Here is a 20571-nt window from a genome sequence, read left to right on the forward strand (position 1 = left end):
CTGGGGAAGAAGCGCAGTCAGGTTTTGTAGGAATTCACTATTCCGTGTCAGCAAACGTTTCCCCCTCCGTTTACCGGCTGAGTTAAGTAAGCTGTTACTTGTGACATGGTATAGTAAATTGATAATGACGAAGGTGTGGAAATAAATACAACTGTGCAAGTCTGTTCTGTGAACTAAGTCTTGGTAAGAAAAGATTTCTTTGTTGCTAGTGAGAAGAGACTTGTTCCTTTATGAACGAGTTATGGACCTGTTTTGAGATTCACCTTTTTGCTGCAAGTTACGCCTTTCACGTGGCGTGTAGAATGGCTGGAGTTCAGCCTGCCGTGCTCTTGGCCCCCTTTGTCTCCTTGGGTTAATTCATTAAACTCATCGGGTCGCAGTTTCTGCACTTGTAAAGTGGCAGCGCTGAGAGGGTTAATTAGGAAAGGTGAGGATATTTTGAGATTTTTGGCACATAGGACTTCATATTGATTGCCAAATACTAGACTGCGTTGGCACTTACCTCAAAGTCAGGGAAGCTCCTTACGGAGATTCCTCCTGGTGGCGGGTGCTCCCCTCCGCTCCAAGCCGCCTCCTCCTTTGGGAGGCCCCGCGGAGGCCTGCGCCTCCCCATGGGCTGCAGGTCCTGCCCTGGCACCCGCAGGGCTGCCTCAGGCCCCAAACCAAAATGGCAGAGAACGATGCAGCAGAAAAACCTGACAGCGCCTTGGCTTTCTTCCTTTCTGCAAGCTCGCAGGTAGGCTGGCTGGCGCCTCCTCTCGTGCAGACACGGCAGGCCTGGCGCGCGCGGCACTACCGCGCCCCGAGCGGCTGCCAGAGCCTGGCTACGGTCGGGCCTGCCCTGGCCTCGTATAATTAGTGCAGCGCTTGCGCCTGCTGTGCGAGGGTCTTAGGCGTTTGGATGAGCCCTGTCTCTGTCGTGACCTTGCTCCACAGGAGCTGCTGGGCTGCACTGCTTTGCCAAGTAGTAACACGAGAATCAATCTTCAGATTAAAACCTAAATTGTTTTTGTCTTTCCATTCTCCCCAGATTCACCGTCTGCTGTTAGCAGCTAGAGCAGCCGGCGAAATCATTTTTGTCATTTGGTTGAAAATGCTTGTCTGTGTGAGAGAAGAGTGCACGTTACTTTGTATCAACTGAAGAGGCCTAGGCTGGCAAAGTACAGAGAGCAATTCGGTCTGCTAGTGTGCAGAATACACCTTAGTGTTTCTTGTATTTATCTTTGATCAGTGGGTGGAGGCGTACCATGATGTCATATGATCCAGTGTAATAATGTAATGGTTGTCTGTTTGTCAGTGAAAACATGGAAATTTTCTTTTGCAATAGGATCCAATTTAATTTTTTCTATGCCAAGAGAAGTCATAAAGCTGTATCTTCTAGCTGCAAAAAGAGGATTCAATTAGCTTCAGTGGAGCTGCTCTGATTTACAGTGTCTGAGGATCTGGCCCGTACTTGAAAGTCTGCAACAATTCCATGTCTGAGTGTCATTCATAATTCCTAGATGAAAAGATAGGTTTCTTTTCAATTCTATTTCTGCTTGGTTTAGAACCACAGAAATTGGACTGGCTCACTGATGGTTCATGGTAAAGATGTCAGCGATACCAACGAAACGTGCTTGTAAAGCTGTGTGTTCTGCATGGCAGTGGCTTTGAAATGGATAACGTAGCTCGCAACAAATGTCCGTGAGTAAATGAAGCCGTTAGATTTTGTTTTTAGTAATAATGAGCTGCACATGCTGTGTGCTGTTTGCCTGTCTATTATAAATTATTACCAATAATCTTAAGTAGGAAACTGTTACAAAATATAGCCCTGAGCAAAAATTGACACTGTCTGAGAAAACTAGAGTTCTTTACAAACACGGATCATATGTTTTATCCTTAAAATATAAGAAGAAATGTGTCAGAGAAGAAGAGTGCATTTGAGAGCTGTATGGTTTCAACTGTAAACATACCACACCACAAACTCTAATCACAAACTCTCAGTGTCTTAGCTAAAAGCAGTTGTAAGGGAACTAACTGAATTTAAATGGTAATGGTAAAAGTGTTTAAAATCACTGACAATATTTTAAGTTTGTGCTTTGGACATTTGGGTTTTTTTTTCCTTTCTTAAACTGTAGTTATTTGGAGACAACTTTATTTCACTGGTCCTTTGGTTTGTGTGCTGTTTTTTGGTTTTCTTTATATTTCGATGGTTGCGCTTCGTGATGTTTTCTGACACACTTGAAAAATATTCTAATGGAACTTGGAGCACTCGGAAACGTGGAGCAATTCAGAGCTTGGACATTACTCACCTTTACCCTTAGGTTTGCTTTTGCGTTGCATCTTTCCTTCTAGTTGTTAGAGATCCGGTGCTGTGTGCCATAGTCTCTCAGGAAAACAGGATAGCTGAGGCTCCTCAGTTATTGCAGATTATTTCTTGCTAACGACTGTGTGGCACTTTGCAGAACTGAAACCAAAAGGCAGAGGAACTGTGTAGCTTCCTTTGCAATTGGTGCTACTAGCAGTTTCGGTGTGCTGCGTGCAGAGGCAGCGTCTGCTTCATCTCTGAGCTGAATGGATGCTCAAGCAGAGTACATGTTACCTGTGCCAATCACCTTTAAATGGTCTCCGATTCTTTTCAGTGCCTAGTCAAAATATTTTAAATAATTCCTTAAAAAAAATTACAAAACTTGCATTGGGAACCCTGCTGATGGTAAACTAAAATCATGTCAAACTTGATTTTGATTTTTAATTTTACTCAATAATCATGAAAATATTTGAAATTCTGAGTTAATTTATTATGTCTTATACCAAAAATAAGACTAACTATGTCAAGTTTCTTATTTGTAAAAAAGTTTTTTTCAGAAAGAAAAGACAGCCAAAATTGGTAGAGATTTCATCTGTGGATCTTGTGAAAGGATAGGAGGTTCAAAGTCTCAACAAAGTGAACTTTAAATTGTTTGCACTTCTTAATGGCACCCGACTAGCTTAATTAATAGAGGGATACTATTTTGTTTTACTTTACTTGAATTGTTAGACTGTTCAAACAATTTACCTTTTGTGTTCGTCTTTTCATACAGAGGTAAATTAACATTAAAAAAAGAGCGTCCCCTCTACCCCCTCGTGCTGAGAACTGCCCAGCCTAAGCCGGAGAGGGGCTGGGGGAGAGGGCCAAGTTGCCGCATTGTTGTTCTTGGCCGCACTGTCAATCAAACATGGATATTTCTGAAATATTTCCTGGGTAGGTTCAGCTAGGCCGAGTATCCTCTGTGATCTTTTTCCAAACCGTATTGCTGCTTCAGACTTTATCCGAGGAGCAGCTGCAGTGTGCTGCTAAAGGAGGTGATTCCTGTCGAGGGTCTGTAAACATCTCTTAGGGTTCCCATTGTGCCCATACCTAAGAATCAGACTGTGTAAGCCTCAGCCCCAAACAAAGAAATGCTGTGCATAATGCGGCCTTGTAAAAGCCTGCTTGTAAGCACTACAGCAAAAATCAGAAGACCTCTCAGTTGCAGAAATGAAGTGGGGCATTTTTACTCGTTTTATCTGAACGTAGTGCTTGTGCCTTTATGATCATGGTGGGCTTGCTGCCTGCCTGCCTTCCGCCTTTCCCCGTGACCCATACCCCTCTCTGTGCTCCTAAATTTGCCGCTTAGCTCCCTGAAAATAACGCCACAGTGAGGAATACCAGCTAGACTGTCCGCATGTTCTGACACAGTGGAAGGGAAGGTGCCGCCTTGTATGATAGCACGCAGCGCTCGCGAGCAGGCATCAGTGGCCAAAAACCGTGAGCCGCTTTCAGCTTGAAAGCGCAGCCTTCTGGTGCTGCCAGGGCGAGAGACACGCCGCTTGAGACAAGCCGAGGAGGTGGTCCTTCTTAGCGGGGCCTGCCCCTTCTCCCGACCCTCTTTCGCAGGGCTAACAGCAGTCTGGAGCAGTCCTCGTGCCTTCGTTGCCGCCAGGGTTAGGATTACATCTGGGCGCTGGTGCAGCGGGGCAGGGTGGAAAAAAGATGCCTCTGCCTTACAGCCATTCTTGAACCTTCCTTGAGAGGAAAACTGGTGTCAAGGCAGAGCGTGAGCTTTGCATAATTTGCTTTTCTCTGTTCTTTTGTTACTACTCCACCATTAGTGAAACTTTAAAAAAGATCAGAAGAGGGGCTTACCTTATGCGTTAAGTAGTAGGAAATGCACAAGACCTCTGTGTATGTGTTAATACTGACCGGACTACTACTACAGAAAGTATCATCCACAATGTCAGTCTGTAATGGCAGCTTTTCAACAAGAATTTAAAATTTTAACTTCATTTCTGTGATCCCAATGAAAATATTTTTTCAAATGTCTACCGTACCTAGGACACACTTGTATATTTTATAGGATGCCCAGAGCTATATATGCAGATGTAAAGCACATTTTCTGGTTATGAGATCTCAGCACTACCAAAATGCAAATTGCGCTCCTGAACATGCAGGCTACTTGCTGAATAATGGAAAGAAATATATGGTGAAAATGTTAGCTCTCAGATATTGAAATTACCCCCCTCAAAAGTTTCCCTCAGGTTTTTAATATCCTGAAAGTCACAGTTCTGAGGCAGTCTGCAGTTCAAACTTTATTTTGGGTTCTTCGAGTGAAGTCATTTAAATAAATAAATAAGACTGGCAAGTCATTCATGGCTTGTGCCAAAGTGTGCCATGTGCTAGCTAGAATTAATTTTTATAAATCCTCATACATGAGAGTTTATAGTAGTTACAATGCAGATACATACTTATCCATAGCATCAGTGATGACACTGAGGTGCACAGGTTACATCTCGGAAGGGTTCTGACCCGTGTTTCTTTTTAGCTTTCTATGAATCAGCTTCTTTTGCTGTGTTTCTTTTTCGCTTGATGAAAGGCATATAAATCTTATTGCTAAACAACATTAGGATATTTGATAGTAAAAATAAAATCCCTTGTACTTTCTTTGTGAATAGCCAGATGGATGTGTTTACCCTTTAGAGAAATTTAGATTTGATATTTTTGTTATGTTTTGTTTTCTTCCTGGTAATTATGTTGGCGCTTTTCTGATCCCTAGTTGTGCATTATTACAATAGAAGGTGACAATTTGATTGTCTTCAGTTGGAGAAACAAGTAATTTTATATTCACCAAGCTGTCAGGTAACGTTACCTCACAGTACTAAGAGCTCCTGGCAATGTGGTTTGGCACCTATATTTAACTGCTTTGAAGCTTGCGTAACCTCTGCGGAATCAGAAATATTTTTGCCTGCTAGAAATGTTTTTAGGCTTGTAGCATAAGGTTTTTATTAAAAAGACAATCTGTAACTGAACTGCAGAGCCATTGTTTCATGTTACGTGGAGGTACTAATTGGGTGGTTTAGTGCAACTGGCTACAGATGAGCCTGAAATCGATATTTCATTTCATTGTCTACTGAAGTGCTCTACTGGACTTGGAAATGAGTATCCAAAATATTGGGAGAGGCGGGAGAATGAGGAAGGAGAGAAAGATTAGATAAAGTGCTTCAGTTCTGTGTTAAGTGGTACAGAGGAATGGCTTGTTAACTTTCGCTTTTGCACCTGTAGGACCGTAAATTTACTGTATAATTCAGTACATGGCATCTTACACACCTCCTGAAAATTGACCGTAGGAGAAAAAAATAGAAGAATGTTGTATTTTACCACTAGGGTATGTATCTCCTGGAGTATTGAAAGGATTTAATGAACCTGTCAGGATCTTCTGCCCAACAAGTTTAAGGGTGGTCAAGAAGATTTCTAGTTATTAGAACAAGCTATTTACTGGTTTTATTGGGGAAAAAATAAATCTATTCTTGTCTTTTATATAAACTCTCAACTCAAAGTGTAAACATGCTAAAATAAATTCCTCTTAGTATTTTTAAGCATCCTTTATCAAAATCATTTATATAATCATTCAGCTGAACAATCAAGTCATTCTATTCCACAAAATTTGTGAATTAATGCTTATTTATAGCAACCATTGTTTTTTAATTTTATTGTTAATGATTGCTTTTATTTATGTGGTATATTTTGTTACTTGCTGACTACAACAAGAAATCCTAATAAGTTGCTGATGGATAAATTCTTGGCATGCTCGCTCTTGTTCCCATAGTTATTGGTAAAGATAGCTGGAAGCTGGATGTCTTTTTTCTTTTTTCCTTTTCTTCTTCCAACAGTAAGAAATTGGATATCCAGAGACACATGGCATAGTCATAGGACTTTAAAGGCAGTCATCACGGAGAGGCTAATACCAACCGATTAAACAGAGGTGGTTACGTGATGTAACATTATCAGGAGAAACAATTCATGAGTCAAAGCATTCCAAGGCATATGAGCTCCCGTCCAAAGAACAGTCTCAAGCTGTTTAAATAAAGTGACAGCAATATTGTCAGCTAAATATAACCTATAGAAAATATTAACTACAGTGACTTGAGATGAACACATCCCAGGTGCTAAATGGTTATTCTTGCACTGCCCTCTACTACCTTCTATACACGTGCACCGTAACACATTTTCAGGACAAACTGTTGATACTGAATAACGAAAATGGAACATCTAGCCTCGTAGAAAGAACTTGCATTGGATTTTCACTAAAAAGTCACCAGGGGCTTAGAGGCTGTTTTGCTGCATCCATGTTAATGTTTTTGACAGCTAGATAGAGACAGGAACCATTTCTCTAAGCCTGGTATTTTGCTGTGGGTGCATGGCGGCAGGAGCTCACTTAGGGCAGACCATAAGCGAAAGCCTTTCCAGAAGAGTTCCAAGGAACTGTTTAATGCTCACACTCTTTGATTATAAATGAGAAGAAATGCCATAAAAATTGTTCCAAACCCTCTGAGCTTTGAGGAGGTCTGAATCTGAAGTCAAGATTTGTGATTTGGGTTCATATCTATTAACAGAAGTGTAATTTGTCTGATTTGGAAAAACAAATGCAAGAATAGCTGAGTGTGTATATCTTGGAAGCTGAGGGTGTATTGCTTAGCTTGATGCTTGTCTCAGCTAGAGTTTTGGGTGCTTAGTTAACGTTACAGCTTTCATTCCTTGAATCTTTATTTCCTTCCTTTTTTCACCCTTTTATGTCCAAGGAGATTCCTAGGATAATATTTCCTACAGTTACCTTAAACTTGCTAATCCTGAAATCTTCTTTATGATCTGTATGTAACTAGTCCTTGTAGTATTCCTGCAAAACAGAGCTTAGGAAAAGCTTGACAGAGGTGAGCTGATTTGTCCAAGGCCATATTGTGTCTCAGAGCCAGAACCAGGAAGAGCAACTGGGAGATTCTCTCCCATCGCTAAATTGTCACCTTACACTGGTTCTGTGTTCAGGGATTTGTGTTCGTATGTAGGGCCTTGGGAGTATGCAGCTTTTGACTAGCTGTTCGTTTGTGTTGCTAAGGCTCCTCGACATCAGATAGGAGATTTCATAATTTTAGGAAATGACTGTTTATTCTAAAATGGCAGACAGATTACAGCATTAGATTTACAATGCATTACCTTACTGAGTTGTGTCTGCGTAACATTGTTTTACAGAGGGAGAGCTGCAAAATATTTTGGCTATTGGCACAGCACTGTCATTTTTCTTTAAGTCATATGCGAATGCTCCTTTGGCTGGGATCCTTAAACAGCAAAAACAAAGATCGTTTTTCCGGAATGTTTAAATTATGCTAAACCCTTTTCTCACCTAGGTATAAGGAAGTTGCTCCAGTCACTTCTGCACAACTGTGTGAGTTCCCCTCCTCTGTAAATGAGGCCCGTAGTCGTGTAGGTGAGCTCTCAGTGCAAAGCGGAGGTTGCGTGAGGGATGCTCCATGGGAGGCACCTGGAGTTTCAGCAGGGGCTGAGGAGCCACCAAGGACGCGCAGCCAGCAAGCAAGGAGGTGCCCCGTAGGTATGGAAGGGGAGGATACTGTTGGCAGTGCAGGCAAGGAGGAGTACACAATGCGTCTACTTTACTACAGATCCAAGCACTGATTTGTAAGAGAAGGTCCTGTGAGTCAAGCTTAATGTTATGAGAGAAGCACGCGCGTTTGTTGCTCTGTCAGAAGGAGAAGTGGCGTAAGCTGCACTGTGGCTAACTTTCACTTTTCATGGACAGCAGGAGAGCAGAAAGGTTTAGAAGGAAATCTTTAAAAGGTTACGACAACTTTTAAAAATTGTTTCTCATAATTTATTTAATTCTGGAGTCACCCAAGCACTTAGACATGTACTTAACTTTTTGAAACTGAGTAGTTCAATTTGAAATTAGTGGACTGCTCACATACTTAGAGTTAATCATGCACTTAAGTGCTTTAATCTGGCACTTTGGGGAAAAGGAATGGAGACTGTTCATAAAAGCTCTGTAAGTGAACGCATTTCTAACCTAATCTAATTCCAATCTACTGTTGAAACTGTAGAGCTGGGTTACGTCTACACGGCAGTCGCAGAAGCAGGATGAATTAGTCCATCTGAGTACCGTGCTGCTGTAGCTGGAGTGCTATCAGAAACTGGATTGCTTCAAATTGGTTTGGATATCCCAGCCTGACAGAGGAGCCGCTCGCTCAGGTGGCTGCCATGTAGACATTCCTTGCCGCTTAGGACGGCTCGGAGCAGGCGGAGCAGAGCAGAAGCTAGAGGCTCTGCCAGCGACGAGTCGGCTTTGTCACGCCTCACTGTTATTGCTTGGTTTACGCGCTCTTAAAAATAGTGACTGGGCTATCACATGCTTGCTCTCTGTGTGTCAGTGCTTTGTGGCTTGGTTCTGAAATGTCTAGCAGCTACAACTCCAGGTCTAGCTGTAATTTCCACTGTAACATAACTGCAAGCGTTTGAGCAGTCAGCAGGGATGGAAGGTTTCAGACTCCAGAAGCCTTTCATGCCAGGCATATCTTCTAATTGTTTAGAAAAAGAAGCTATGCATTGTTTGAAGAATCTGAGACCATAGAAAAGCCTTAGACAAAAACATGTATAATTATTAATATTTCAGAAGGGGATAAAACACATTGTCTTTAGGAAGAAGGGAAACTGCAATGTTTGTCTTGAGAATCTGACTGGCAATCTTCATTAGAGCAGAGGCAATTTCTTCTTTCAATTAAAATAAAAAATCATGTCAGATATATATAAAATGAGCTATTTGGGGGGGGTCACGTTTAGTTTTACTCAGGTAAAACCCTCAGCAGTTCAGCTGTGGCTTTACCACATTGGTATTGAGGCCGACTGAAGTCAGGGTCCCAGTTCCTTGGCTTTACTGAGGTTTTGATAAATGATCCCATTCTTTTTCTGTCTCACATTCAAAATAATATAGAAGTTATTCTAGTTTTGGAAAATCCAAATCCAGATTTATTTAATTCTCAAAGATAAGCAGGTGAAAGGACTTCAGATATTTAGGGTTCTTTCAACATTTTTTCCTATCCGTTAGGTATATTTTTCTACCTTTAGTGATAGCTGTGTTCAGCTAATCTTTCAGTTTAACCAAAGCAACAATTTCACAATGTAGTTTTCTTTCTGATTGTGTGCTGTGTAATCAATATACTGATATAATGTGAGTGTAATTTCCTCTCTTATTTTATCTCCACTGCACAGTATTATAAATAAACAGCTAAAAAAGAAAAAAGAAAGAAAAGCACCAAACAAATCTGTTGCATCTTCTTTTAAGATTGTACCACTGTAGACACTTGTTCCAGTAAAGTAGAATTGGACCCACTTGATTGCATTTAAATTTTTCATGCTTCAGCAGTTTGTCTGGGAGCACAGTAAAGAAAACCCCCCGAGCGAGGATAGTTTAGAATAATAGAACTTGATTTTGTGTATTATAGCGGCACCATTTGCGCTGCTGTAGTTAGGGTTGTGTCAGCACTTCCATTATAAACCCCTGTTTGCAGGGGTTATAACTAGGGGGATTTTTTTTTTTAATCAGAAACTTTTTTTAAAAAAAAATCATTTGAGTGAATTTAATTGATAATAAGAGAAAAAAATAAAATAAATTATAATGGAAATTAGTAAATTTCAGCTACCTTTTACAAGCCTTATTTATTATTAATAGTGAATTTTTTTCTCTCACTAGAGATTAGAGCAAATGTATTCTGAATATTTTAACTGTAAAATGATGAAGTTATTATGGTTTAAAATTTGGCTGCTATTCATAATCGTATTTTAACATTGAAACACATTAACACAATAACCTGTTCCCTGGTTTGATGTTATAATACATATAAAGTATCCTAATGGGCTACATTCTTCCCCCTTTGAACTAGTTGAGACCTTACTGGAATTATTGGTTCAGTTCTGCCTTTGGGCCAGGTGGAGCTCCATGTACAGATCTCTCCTGTTTTAAGGAAAAAACAAGCTTGTGGAGAGTAGACACCTTCACGGCGGAGCTGACCGTATGACACCCAGTCACCGAGTTTGTATTTGCGCTGTCTAACTGACCGTACAGCCGGGCCCAGCCAGCGATGGGTGCGTAACCCGGGACCCTCAGAGTAGCTGCGCACCTGAGGTGGGGTGACTTAGTGACTGCGCTGGGAAGGGAAGGTGGAGGCTTTAATCGGATCCTACATCCTAGATCTCTGCCCCTTTTACCCCCAGGTTTGAGATCCGGCAGCCAAAAACCTGAAATGTATCATTAAGTGCTGACCTCTGGCCATAATTACTACAGTAGGCCTTGCGGTTTTAACGAACCTACGGGGGAAAAACAGAGGGGAAACATACCGCTCCAGAGGCTGCCCCGAGGAGGGCCCGTGCCTGGGAGGCCGGCGTGAGCCTGTCTCCGCCGCGGCGCTGGAAAAGCCGCTGCCCATCGTGCTACCAAGGGGCAGCTGGAGCTAGGAAGCGTTTAACCCTGCTCTTGGTCCTTTCTCGGAGTCTGCTGTGGGGAAAAGGTGCTGGATGCGGCTGGAGGTTATTGGCAAGCATGACTCTGTCAATGTAATTTCATTTCAAAGTTGACAGATTCTCCTTTTCCGTAAGTAACTAACTTGCTTAAACAATAGAATATCAATACAGATTTGTATTTGTCTGCGTTTCAAACATCACGAGCAAGAGGAAGGTTTATCAGTATATATGGCAGGAGAAAAGGTGTTCCCACTATCCAGCATTACCAGTCGATCGCTGTACTGAATGGTCACTTGAGGAAATACCCAAAGCCTGTTTATGAAGTAGAGGTGAAGCCTTTCTAGACTAATTATATTCAGCATGTAATTTCTAAACTTCAGTCTGAATTTTGATTTTCAATTAACATTCCCAATTTGAAGATAATTTTCTATTTAATGTAATTGCAGGAAATAATTTATTGGCTGATTAAGACTGAGGGCCCAGCCTTCCTTAAGAAAACAGTCCCTAACAAACCAGCCTTTAGAGCCAACTCATAGCTTTGGACAGATTCAGCCTATTTTTGCAGCTGCACAGTTGCATTTAATTAGGATTGTGCACTATTATTCATTGGTGCAGTTTGTAGTTGAAATTATTCTTAAGAGACATTTTCATTTTAGTTTTGTGTCATTATTAATTTATAGTGAAGAAACAGCCATAGCTATTGCTTTTCGAAGAAGCTTGTTCAGTCTGAAACAGGAATGAGGTCTGTCGAGAAGGTGAAGGAAAGGAAAATCCTTCAGTGTGACTTTCGATTTTAATGCTTACTTTTAAAATTGCACGTGGTACGTTTACTTATATTTTCATGCGAGTGATTACATTAACATGACTATTTTAATCAGAAAATGGAAAATAAACCTTTCATTTTATCTTGGGTCATAGTAATTATGAACCAGAACCATTTGAAGTGCATACAGTAATGACGGTTAGTGAACTCTTGGCATGTTCTGTGTGCCATCAACATAAATCCTTTCGCGTAGGAAGAATGTAATACGTGGTTTAAATTCCTCAGTTCTGCTTATTGGCAATTTTAATATCAGACTCCCACTTAAACTTAGGTTTCCCTAAAGAAAATGCAACCCTTTTTTCCCTACCAGTATCAAGTTTAAGAGGCAGGATTATCTCTATTTACAGAATAGTGATTCTAAATAGGTATCAGTGTTTTAATATGTTTCAGAGCACTTCAAAGCTTGCAATACTTTTATATAGAACTGTACATAATTAGATTAGCTGATCCTATATTAATTTTTTTCCACTGTAGGATACTAAATCTGAGCTCCCTCATTAATTGTGAGAAATCTAGCATTAGCTGTTAAATCCTACGTGAAACATGGGCTGCTACATAAAAACTACTGTTTAAATTGGAATTAACTTAATTATTTTTCTTTGCACTTGATATTTCCTTCACTGTAATATTCATGAAAGCATGTGACAGATTTGTAAATGTAACTGTTAGTCTTAGATTTCCAGACCCTTTAATCAGTATTTATTTGTCTGTAGAAACAGTACTAGCAAGTTAATGATTTGCTAATTTGAAAAATGCTCATGTGGTTTCCTATGTTAACTGATTTGTGCATTTTTAAAGAAATGGTATGAAATCAATTATTGTTAAAAAGCAATTAAGGTGAAGATCTTATTCCTGAGTTTCTCAGTAATTTCAGTGTCAAGGATATTCTAAAGTTACTGAAAACTGGAAAAATAACTAATATATGTTAGCTGTCTTCTTTCCAGCTTATTAATGATTGTTTTAACAGTTGCAGTTAATCTTATTAGAAATTTTAAACAAAATGTTTTCAGATTTTGAGTTGAAGTCAGTTGTATTTTCATGTAAGTGCAGAAACTGTTTTGAAAGCTGTGTTTGCATATGAGATGGCAGTAAGAAGCCATTATTGGGAAATGACATTTAACATAAATCAATGCACTTATTCATTACACTTTTAAGTCATTTAAAGTAATTTGTTGAGATATATCCTGTATTCAATGCCTAACATAAAATGAAACATAATTATTTTAGATTTTTAATTCAAACTGTAAAAATTAAGCAGATATTAACAGCCAGTCATTCTATAAACCAGTCTGTTTTAGCACACTTTTCACATAAATGTCTCAGAACACTTTCCAAAAGGTAAAACTGGGTAAAATTTTAAACAAGTTAAGAGAAAACAAAGCTTTAAATAAACAGCAAAAGGACTTGTTTAGAATTATTTGAAATTGATTTAACAATACTCATCTCTGTAGAAAACAAACTCTGCTTGCAAGGAGTGAGGTTGGGGAAAGCATGTGGCACCCTCGCATCCAAATATGTGCTTGTAACCTTCAGATTGCTCATAGGAGTAACTGTTTAAAGACTTGGGCTCTCAGGTAAAATCAACCTGAAAATAACACTGAAATCACTATTCTCTCCTGACTGGAGAAAATTATATTGTTCAACGAGTCTCGGTTCTAATAGGATGCCATGACACAACTAAAGCCAGAATTTCACCTGGTGTCACTGAAGACTTTATCTCGATGTTGTGATCCATCCAGGGCTTTGGATCCAGATCCTCCAACACCTTACTTTTTAGTGTATGTTCATTGACTGTGGATGATTAGTTGTAACTGCTGTAGGCGATTGTGTACCTGATATCCAGTGTGTTTTGCGGTCCATTTTGAGCTTGATCTTTTCGTTTAATATTAACATATTCTATTTGTATACTTTTCTTGTTTTGTAGAAGAATGTCTTCCAAGCAGGCTACCTCTCCATTTGCATGTGCAGCTGATGGAGAGGAAACAATGACCCAGGACTTAGCATCACGAGACAAGGAGGAGGGCAACAGTGATCAGCATGCGACCTCTCATCTGCCTCTACATAATGTAATGCACAACAAACCTCACTCTGAGGAGCTATCAACTCTGGTCACAACCATCCAACAAGATGCTGAATGGGATGGGGTCATCTCAGCCCAACACAGAATGGTGAGTTTCACAGGTCCCAAAGCAGCTTTCTAAATCAGTATCAGAAAAGATTGTTCACTTCCATTTTGAAAGATATGTTCAGTACAGTCCTTCTCAGGTGCAAAGCTTTTTACATGGTGAGATGTCAGCATTAGCAATAGATCAACATAAATATGATGTAATTGTAAATTACAGTTGTATGATCTTGTTAAGCATACAGGTCTATACGCATGAGGTCATATGATGAGTTCACCTTCGGAAAGGAAATGCATCTATTTATCATGTTTTCATTCATACCCTGATTTATGTCATAACCTTTCTAGCTCATATGTTCAAGCATTAATTTCAGACAGGAGGATGTAGCTTACAACTATTTGTCATCTGCAAAGTGCTGGGCTGAAGGAGGAGAGTTTAATGTAATTTTTTTAACTTGCCTCTCCTAAATAGAACCCACCAAATCTAGAATATTGTAGCTTCACACTACAACAAAGAAGGTGGCATTTTAGGTGACACAAAGATCCTGCTGTATTTACATAAAATTACAGCTTATTTTGGTGAAGGGAAAAGGTTTTTATGAGTAACTGTCTCACACTCTTCTGTTTTAGATCCCCAGTTTGCATATAGGTGAGGTTTACAAAGATCAGAATTATTATCTGTATTCTTTTCAGTTAGCCCAAACAAAATTATTTTACAACTGTAATTCTGTCCCTTTGCATCCCCCAATCTCTGCTATAAATGGACCGACTGAATGAAGACTGAATGGGCATAGCATCTTAGTCAATTTATTTTCCTTATACGTGTTCCTGGGGAACAGAATTAAGGCACATGGAGCAACCAGACGCTCTATAAATTTAGAACACCGTAATTCCAGACTCTCCACAAAGTGACTTTCACAGACACTAAATTCACACAGTTAGTTTGAGAAGAATACCCTGTCTTTTCCTAAAATTTCTTTTGTTTTTTAATTAATGTCTAAGACTAGATTTTTTTCAGGAAGTATAGATTTTTTTTCAGTAAGAATTAGAACTTTTTAATATGGTAAAAAATAGCAATTGTAGAAATTTTTGACAACTCTTAACAATAAATATGTATGTTACTAGATGCATACTAATGTTGTAAGTTGTAAATATGGCATCTATGCCGAATTTCCTGTTGAAACTTATTTTTGGATGGAGAGTAAACGTTTCACCCAAGTCATGCAATAACAAGTATATCATAATAATTTTAATTTAGTTCTGTGTTACCAAGAGGGAAACCAGAATGCAGAATAGAAAGGCCTGATCAAATCTGTTGATGACAAAATAAATCTGTGAATTCATCAGCCACTTTCCTATTCATTCAGTGGGGCATGTGCACTCTGGGAATTTCAGGGTCAGGACAATAAACATTGATAAGATGATGCTGTGTCCCAGAGAGAAAGGAACTCGTAACCCAGAAGAGTCTCCCAGAGCATATGTTTTTGTTTCAGGCTGTTTCTTGGAGCTGGAGTAGTACTCGAGCCCAAGTGACAGAACCTCCTGCAGGGTGATCAGTTGTGATGTTCGCATTGCTCCGGAGTGACCTTACCCCTGCAGCAGAAGAGTGCAATCTCCATTTTCTTAATGCCACACTATCCTGTCAATGCTTGCTGTACTGCTGGACAGCCATGAACCAATCTCCAGCTTATCATGTTTCAGAACAGGTGCATGAACTTTGCTTGAGTGACTTAGCACTCTGCTTTTCCTCCCTCCTTTCTTCAGTAAATCCTCCATCATATATCTGCGTGAATCTCCTGAAAGTCGTTAGTGGTTTCCATGATTCCCGTTGGTCAAATTTGGTGGTGTTTGTGTGCCATCCTTACTTAGGTGGCATTCAGGTAAACCAAGCAGATTTCTTTGCCCAGCTGAAAGCTGGGTATAATTTACAAGTTTCAGCTAGAAGTGGAAACTGAGGTTCTAAGGCATGCTCTTCGGCTGAGCTTAGAAGAGAACTAACCTGCAAGGTTTAGCAAGGTCCTAAATAATTTAAAATTGCATGGGGCAGGGTCCCAGTTTATGTACTGTAAAAATGGCAGTTTACGTGACTAGTTAAAGTGGTGAAAAAAATTTTTTTCTTGAGGGACTGTCATTTGGATTGTTTTTTTTTTTCTTATTTGTGTCCTTCATGAGAAACCCTTTAAGCTCCAATTAAGTTTCTTTGAAACACCTCAGTACTGTCAGGAAAGAATTCAGAGAGGCCTGAAGTCTTCCTGCTGAAGGCAATTTTTTAGTCCTTTAAGGGAGGATAGGAGTTTCATTGCAGAAAGAGAAATTGTGGAAGGAGGGCTGGACAATTCTGAGATAGGTGCTTTAGTAGTGACCACTCTTCTTCTTAATAAAACCAAACTCCCAGAAGGCAAGCGCTTTCTGACCTTTCACAGACGGATCCTTTCAAAGCAGATTTGAAGAAGCACCTGCTCATACCATTTACACTGACAATAAAGACAGTGCTGCTGTCATTAAAATGCATCAATAATGTGCGTTGTCCAGTTATAAGATAGTAAATTCAAAGAGTTCTGTGCTGACATATGCGTAGGAACAATTTTGTTTTTTAAGCAGTACCTCATTAAGGGCACAATCCTGCATCCTTTGCACCCTTAAAACTACTGAAGAGTTCACTGGAATTTGTGAGAGCGCACAGTATGCATCGAAACATGCTATGAGGGCTGTGTGGATCTTAGACAAAAAAAAATATTGTATTAGGAAAATTTGGCTAAGAAATTATTGAGGTTTTCCCCAGCATTTATTGTATGCAGCACTTTCTGTGATATAAGATACCTTTAAACTACATTGTGTATTATCATAAAAACAACACACTGGCTAGAAATGTTTTCAAACTTTCACTCCCTTTTGATATCAGGCATTGCTTTCCACTGAGTCCTTTGTGTATTCTGAATGTCTGGAAGCCAAAATATTTTGTTTTAACTCCCACTCTATAGTATTTCCCAGCTGTGTACTTATATGGTGTAATAAAAGGATTTAACAAATGGGAAATAGCAGCTGCATTTGGAAATTCCCTTTGTGCTCCCTTTTCATTTGACAGATTCAGCAATGTGTAACAACTGTAACGTCAGACCTGTAATGACTTACACTGCGAGTATCGTATCACCAGCCAATTTGATGTTACAGTAGGGAAAAAATAAAGCCGCAGAAGGATTTGGGCCTGTAATTTTGTATTGCTGAGCTGGAAAGATTATCAGTATATTTCTAGCTATAACTTAAAATAAAAATACCTGGGCGCTTGGGTATTTATTGCTGCTTGTGCTTCTGCTAGAAAATAAATACTAGTTTAGGCCAAGGAATTAAATTTTTGCTGCAATAAACTTAGGGAAGAGGGGAAAGTGGTACTAAGATAAGGGTTAGGAAACGATCCTGCCTTCTCTCATGTACAATGATTAGCAGGCAGGAAATACCACAACCTGACTCTCGTGGGGCATCAGACAGAGAGGGTGAGGAGGGATGAGAAAAAGCCAACAGAGTTTATTTTTGCTAAGTTTAAAAGCAACTACGTTTTTTGTCCCAAAAATGATTTTGCTGGTACCTGTGTAAAGTAAGGGAGACTCATGATTTGTGGTTCATTCCCTGGAGTGCCAGGAAGCAATCACCTCCTGTCCCCATCTTCATCAACAGCCCTGCACAGTTTGTGAGGCAAATTATAAAGGTTTTCTGTTTTTGCTTTGAAGTATTAGGGGAAAGCAGTGCCAGGAGCAAGCTACAAGATGAGGGAAACAAGTGGCCTGCTCTGCTTTGGCGAAGTGGCTGGTGTCTTCCCATGCTTCTAAAGGCTAGACTCGGGCCTTTGTTGGAACAATAAATTTCAGCAGCTTTAACCTAAGGAAATCTGGAATCTTTCTCCGCATGACAGAATTATTTTTTTCTGAAATAATAAAAAGAAAAGAGAGGCAAATTCTGTTCTGATCCTCCAGCTCCATATATAACAATTTGGTATCAGATAAGGTCCCTGAAGAGCTCAGAAGCGTTGTGAGGAGCACTGTATATCCATGAGTGGGAGAAGCTCTTTTCTTTTCCCACTGACATTCCTCCTCTGCCCCTGCAGTCAGGGTACCGCAGGGGGCTTACAGGCAATGTGTGCATGCCCAAGGTAGAGGGCACCCACATCTTTTTGCTCCACCTTTACTTGAAGCGATGCAGTAAGAGACTGTTACAGGGAACCACAGCAGCAAATAGGGTCTAAAGGATGCCCTGTGAGCAAGGAAAGACCAACACTCTGTGAGTATCCAAGTTGACTGCCTCCAAATATATGCTACGTTTCCCCTTGTATGATTTGTGACTTCTTTCAGAGACCCTCTGAGTTTAGAATCAAAATTTATCTTACTGGATTTTATGCCAAATGGGAACATTGCCGTGTACTTCATAATTATGTCGTGTCTCTGTCTATTGTTGACCTCTTGCCAAAAGAGTGAAAGCCTTGCTGCCTTTCCCTGCTCTCTGCCCATACCTCTCCGCAGTAGAGTTTCGTATGTTCAGCAGGGAAATACAAGCTGTCTTCATGACTACTACATTCATTCTCTTTTAAGTAATTTTAAATCACCAAGTGTCCAATTTAACTTTATATAGCTTTTTAGCAAAACTATTAACACCAGAAAGACAAAAGTAGATGGTATTCTTGAGGTCTTAATGTTTCAGTGCTTACTGTCTCTACATAAAACAAACACAGTCTGCCTTACCAGCCCGGATCCTTGCTATAGACTTCCTTGTCAAAAGTTCTTCCCGTTAAGGAAAATAAACTCAAGTTTTTAGGGAAGATCTTGGAAAAATGTTTGCACATACTGCATGCTGTGAATTTGTTGTTATAAAGAATTCATGGCTTCAAAGTCTTAAAGTTATAGACACAATTACGTATTTTGAAATTTTATTTTTAGTTGATCTAGTGACTGGATACCGGCGTATAAAATACATCAAATATAAATGCCCTACCTCTAGCGATTCTGTATCTGCTGAACTGCTCATGCAGCTGTTACTTACATGTTCATATCTGAGTTTTGTGATGATCTGTTGCAATTTGACTGTGGTAGTAATACTAGTTCTGGATGCTGGATAATTTTTACCGAACTGAAGAGAAAAATACTTTCATATGGGATTGCATGGATACAAAGTTTTGGCTGAAACTAAAGAGTGCAAAAAACCCAGATGATATGATATTTTATTTTTTCCACAAAGTAGAACCCTGTGAGAAATATATTGCAGAAAAGGTAGAATTTTTTTCAAGCAACAAGGATTCAGTTATGTGCTTAACTTGACTTTCTTAGGACTACCAATGACTATAATGTTAAGCATATGCCTAAAGGTTTGAAATATCAAGGATGTAGTTTTGCTAGCTTGAGCATAAGAAGATATCTGCCTTTCATATTAAAAATAACAAAACAATTTTCTAAAAATGTGCAGGATAGTGAACTTAATGGAGCTGGTAAAATACAAATTAACTTTGTTTAAAGAAGAATCAGATAGTTGTTCTTGTTGTTATGCTCAGTCTACTTGTATTGTTTTCATTTTCACACTGTACAAATTTTCCAAATATAAAGTCTATTTTAAACCTTTCCCTGTATTCTAGGGAGAATAGCGTTTAAATAGAGTTAATCATCACCTGAATACTTCACAAAAGACTTCTAGTTTATGTTCATCTAAATCTGTAGATGTGTTATTCCTTTCCCTTTATTTTTTCCATTTTCTTATAAAACAATTTCTGAAGTTTTTAATCTAGTTCTGTATATTGAATTTTTTCAAAAGTAGAAGCATTAACACGCTCTAAATTGTTAATTTTTTTTTTCCTTGGGCAAGAAGGAATCAGGTATGCATGCTGATTAACACACTCCAGTCATTAACATGTGATTATGTGGGCTGCATATTGAGCACCTGCCAAAAGATAAAATCCAGCACTTTACTACATCTGTGCAAGGACTTTTTGCATTTCTTTTGTACTTTGACAGCACAAGAAAAAACAGACTTTGGAATCTTTGTTCAGCATAATAAAACTGTGTACATAAAATGTCTTCATGGAGGAAGGAAAGATACTACATGTATTTATTTTAATCTTTGAGGCCATGAAAAATCCAGTGACTGAGCCTTACACAGCACCATGTGTAATATGATTCTTCTAATGTACTGTATCACTGCATTCATATACAGTTTACAACATTCCTGCATGTTTATAAGGATTATCTGTTCTGGGATTTAGCCAATGTTATTCTAGTTCACAACAGTTTTACGTGATACCTTTATGTCTCATAAATGTCTTGTTTTTATTTCAATCTTCCAAATGTTTCATCAGTGTTTACCTTAAAGAAATACAAGTACTCTGTGCAGCAGGCTGGTTTCCTGCATGCATTCCTCTGCAAAGCTAAAGTGAACACATAAAGTATGTGATTCATGTCATATAACTTCTATACAGAGAATGCATGTGCATTTGATATCGCTAAAATCATAAATAAAATTGTATTCTGATATTTACAATAGAACTAGTTATAAGTTGGACAGCTAAAATGATCTAATGTGAGGAAGTTGGATAAATACAAAGTGGTCTGGAATATCCAAGCCACACAATCCTTGTTTTATTTGGCAGCTTCTGACAGTATACATCACAAAATATGTGTCTTTATTTACCCAAAAGGTAAACAGTGTTAATCAGCTGGGACTGATCATAACTCAGTTGTGAAATTGAAATTCAATTTATGAAAATGTAAGTCTAAATTCTCATTCTGTAAATGGTTATTCCATTATTTTTTCCTTAATAACAGCATTTAACCAAAGTCTTAAGGTCTAGGCCCTAAA

The 20571-nt window shown here is 39.1% G+C and overlaps 1 protein-coding gene across 19 annotated transcripts in view; it reads left to right on the plus strand.

The window, feature by feature from the left end:
• Positions 1–20571, plus strand: part of SOX6 (SRY-box transcription factor 6) — a 380365-nt gene that overhangs the window by 132358 nt on the left and 227436 nt on the right. For 14 of the 19 annotated variants that reach the window (XM_068944941.1, XM_068944948.1, XM_068944953.1 and 11 more), the window contains one exon: positions 13543–13786. In XM_068944941.1, coding sequence (XP_068801042.1) covers positions 13547–13786 — 240 coding nt within the window. In that variant the 5' untranslated portion in view covers positions 13543–13546. Of the gene's footprint in view, positions 1–657; positions 737–1639; positions 1684–13542; positions 13787–20571 lie in introns of those variants that run through there. The other 5 variants (XM_068944937.1, XM_068944946.1, XM_068944939.1 and 2 more) reach the window with 2 other exon arrangements.

The sequence above is a fragment of the Struthio camelus genome, chromosome 5 (assembly GCF_040807025.1).
Source record: "Struthio camelus isolate bStrCam1 chromosome 5, bStrCam1.hap1, whole genome shotgun sequence".
Taxonomy (NCBI): domain Eukaryota; kingdom Metazoa; phylum Chordata; class Aves; order Struthioniformes; family Struthionidae; genus Struthio; species Struthio camelus.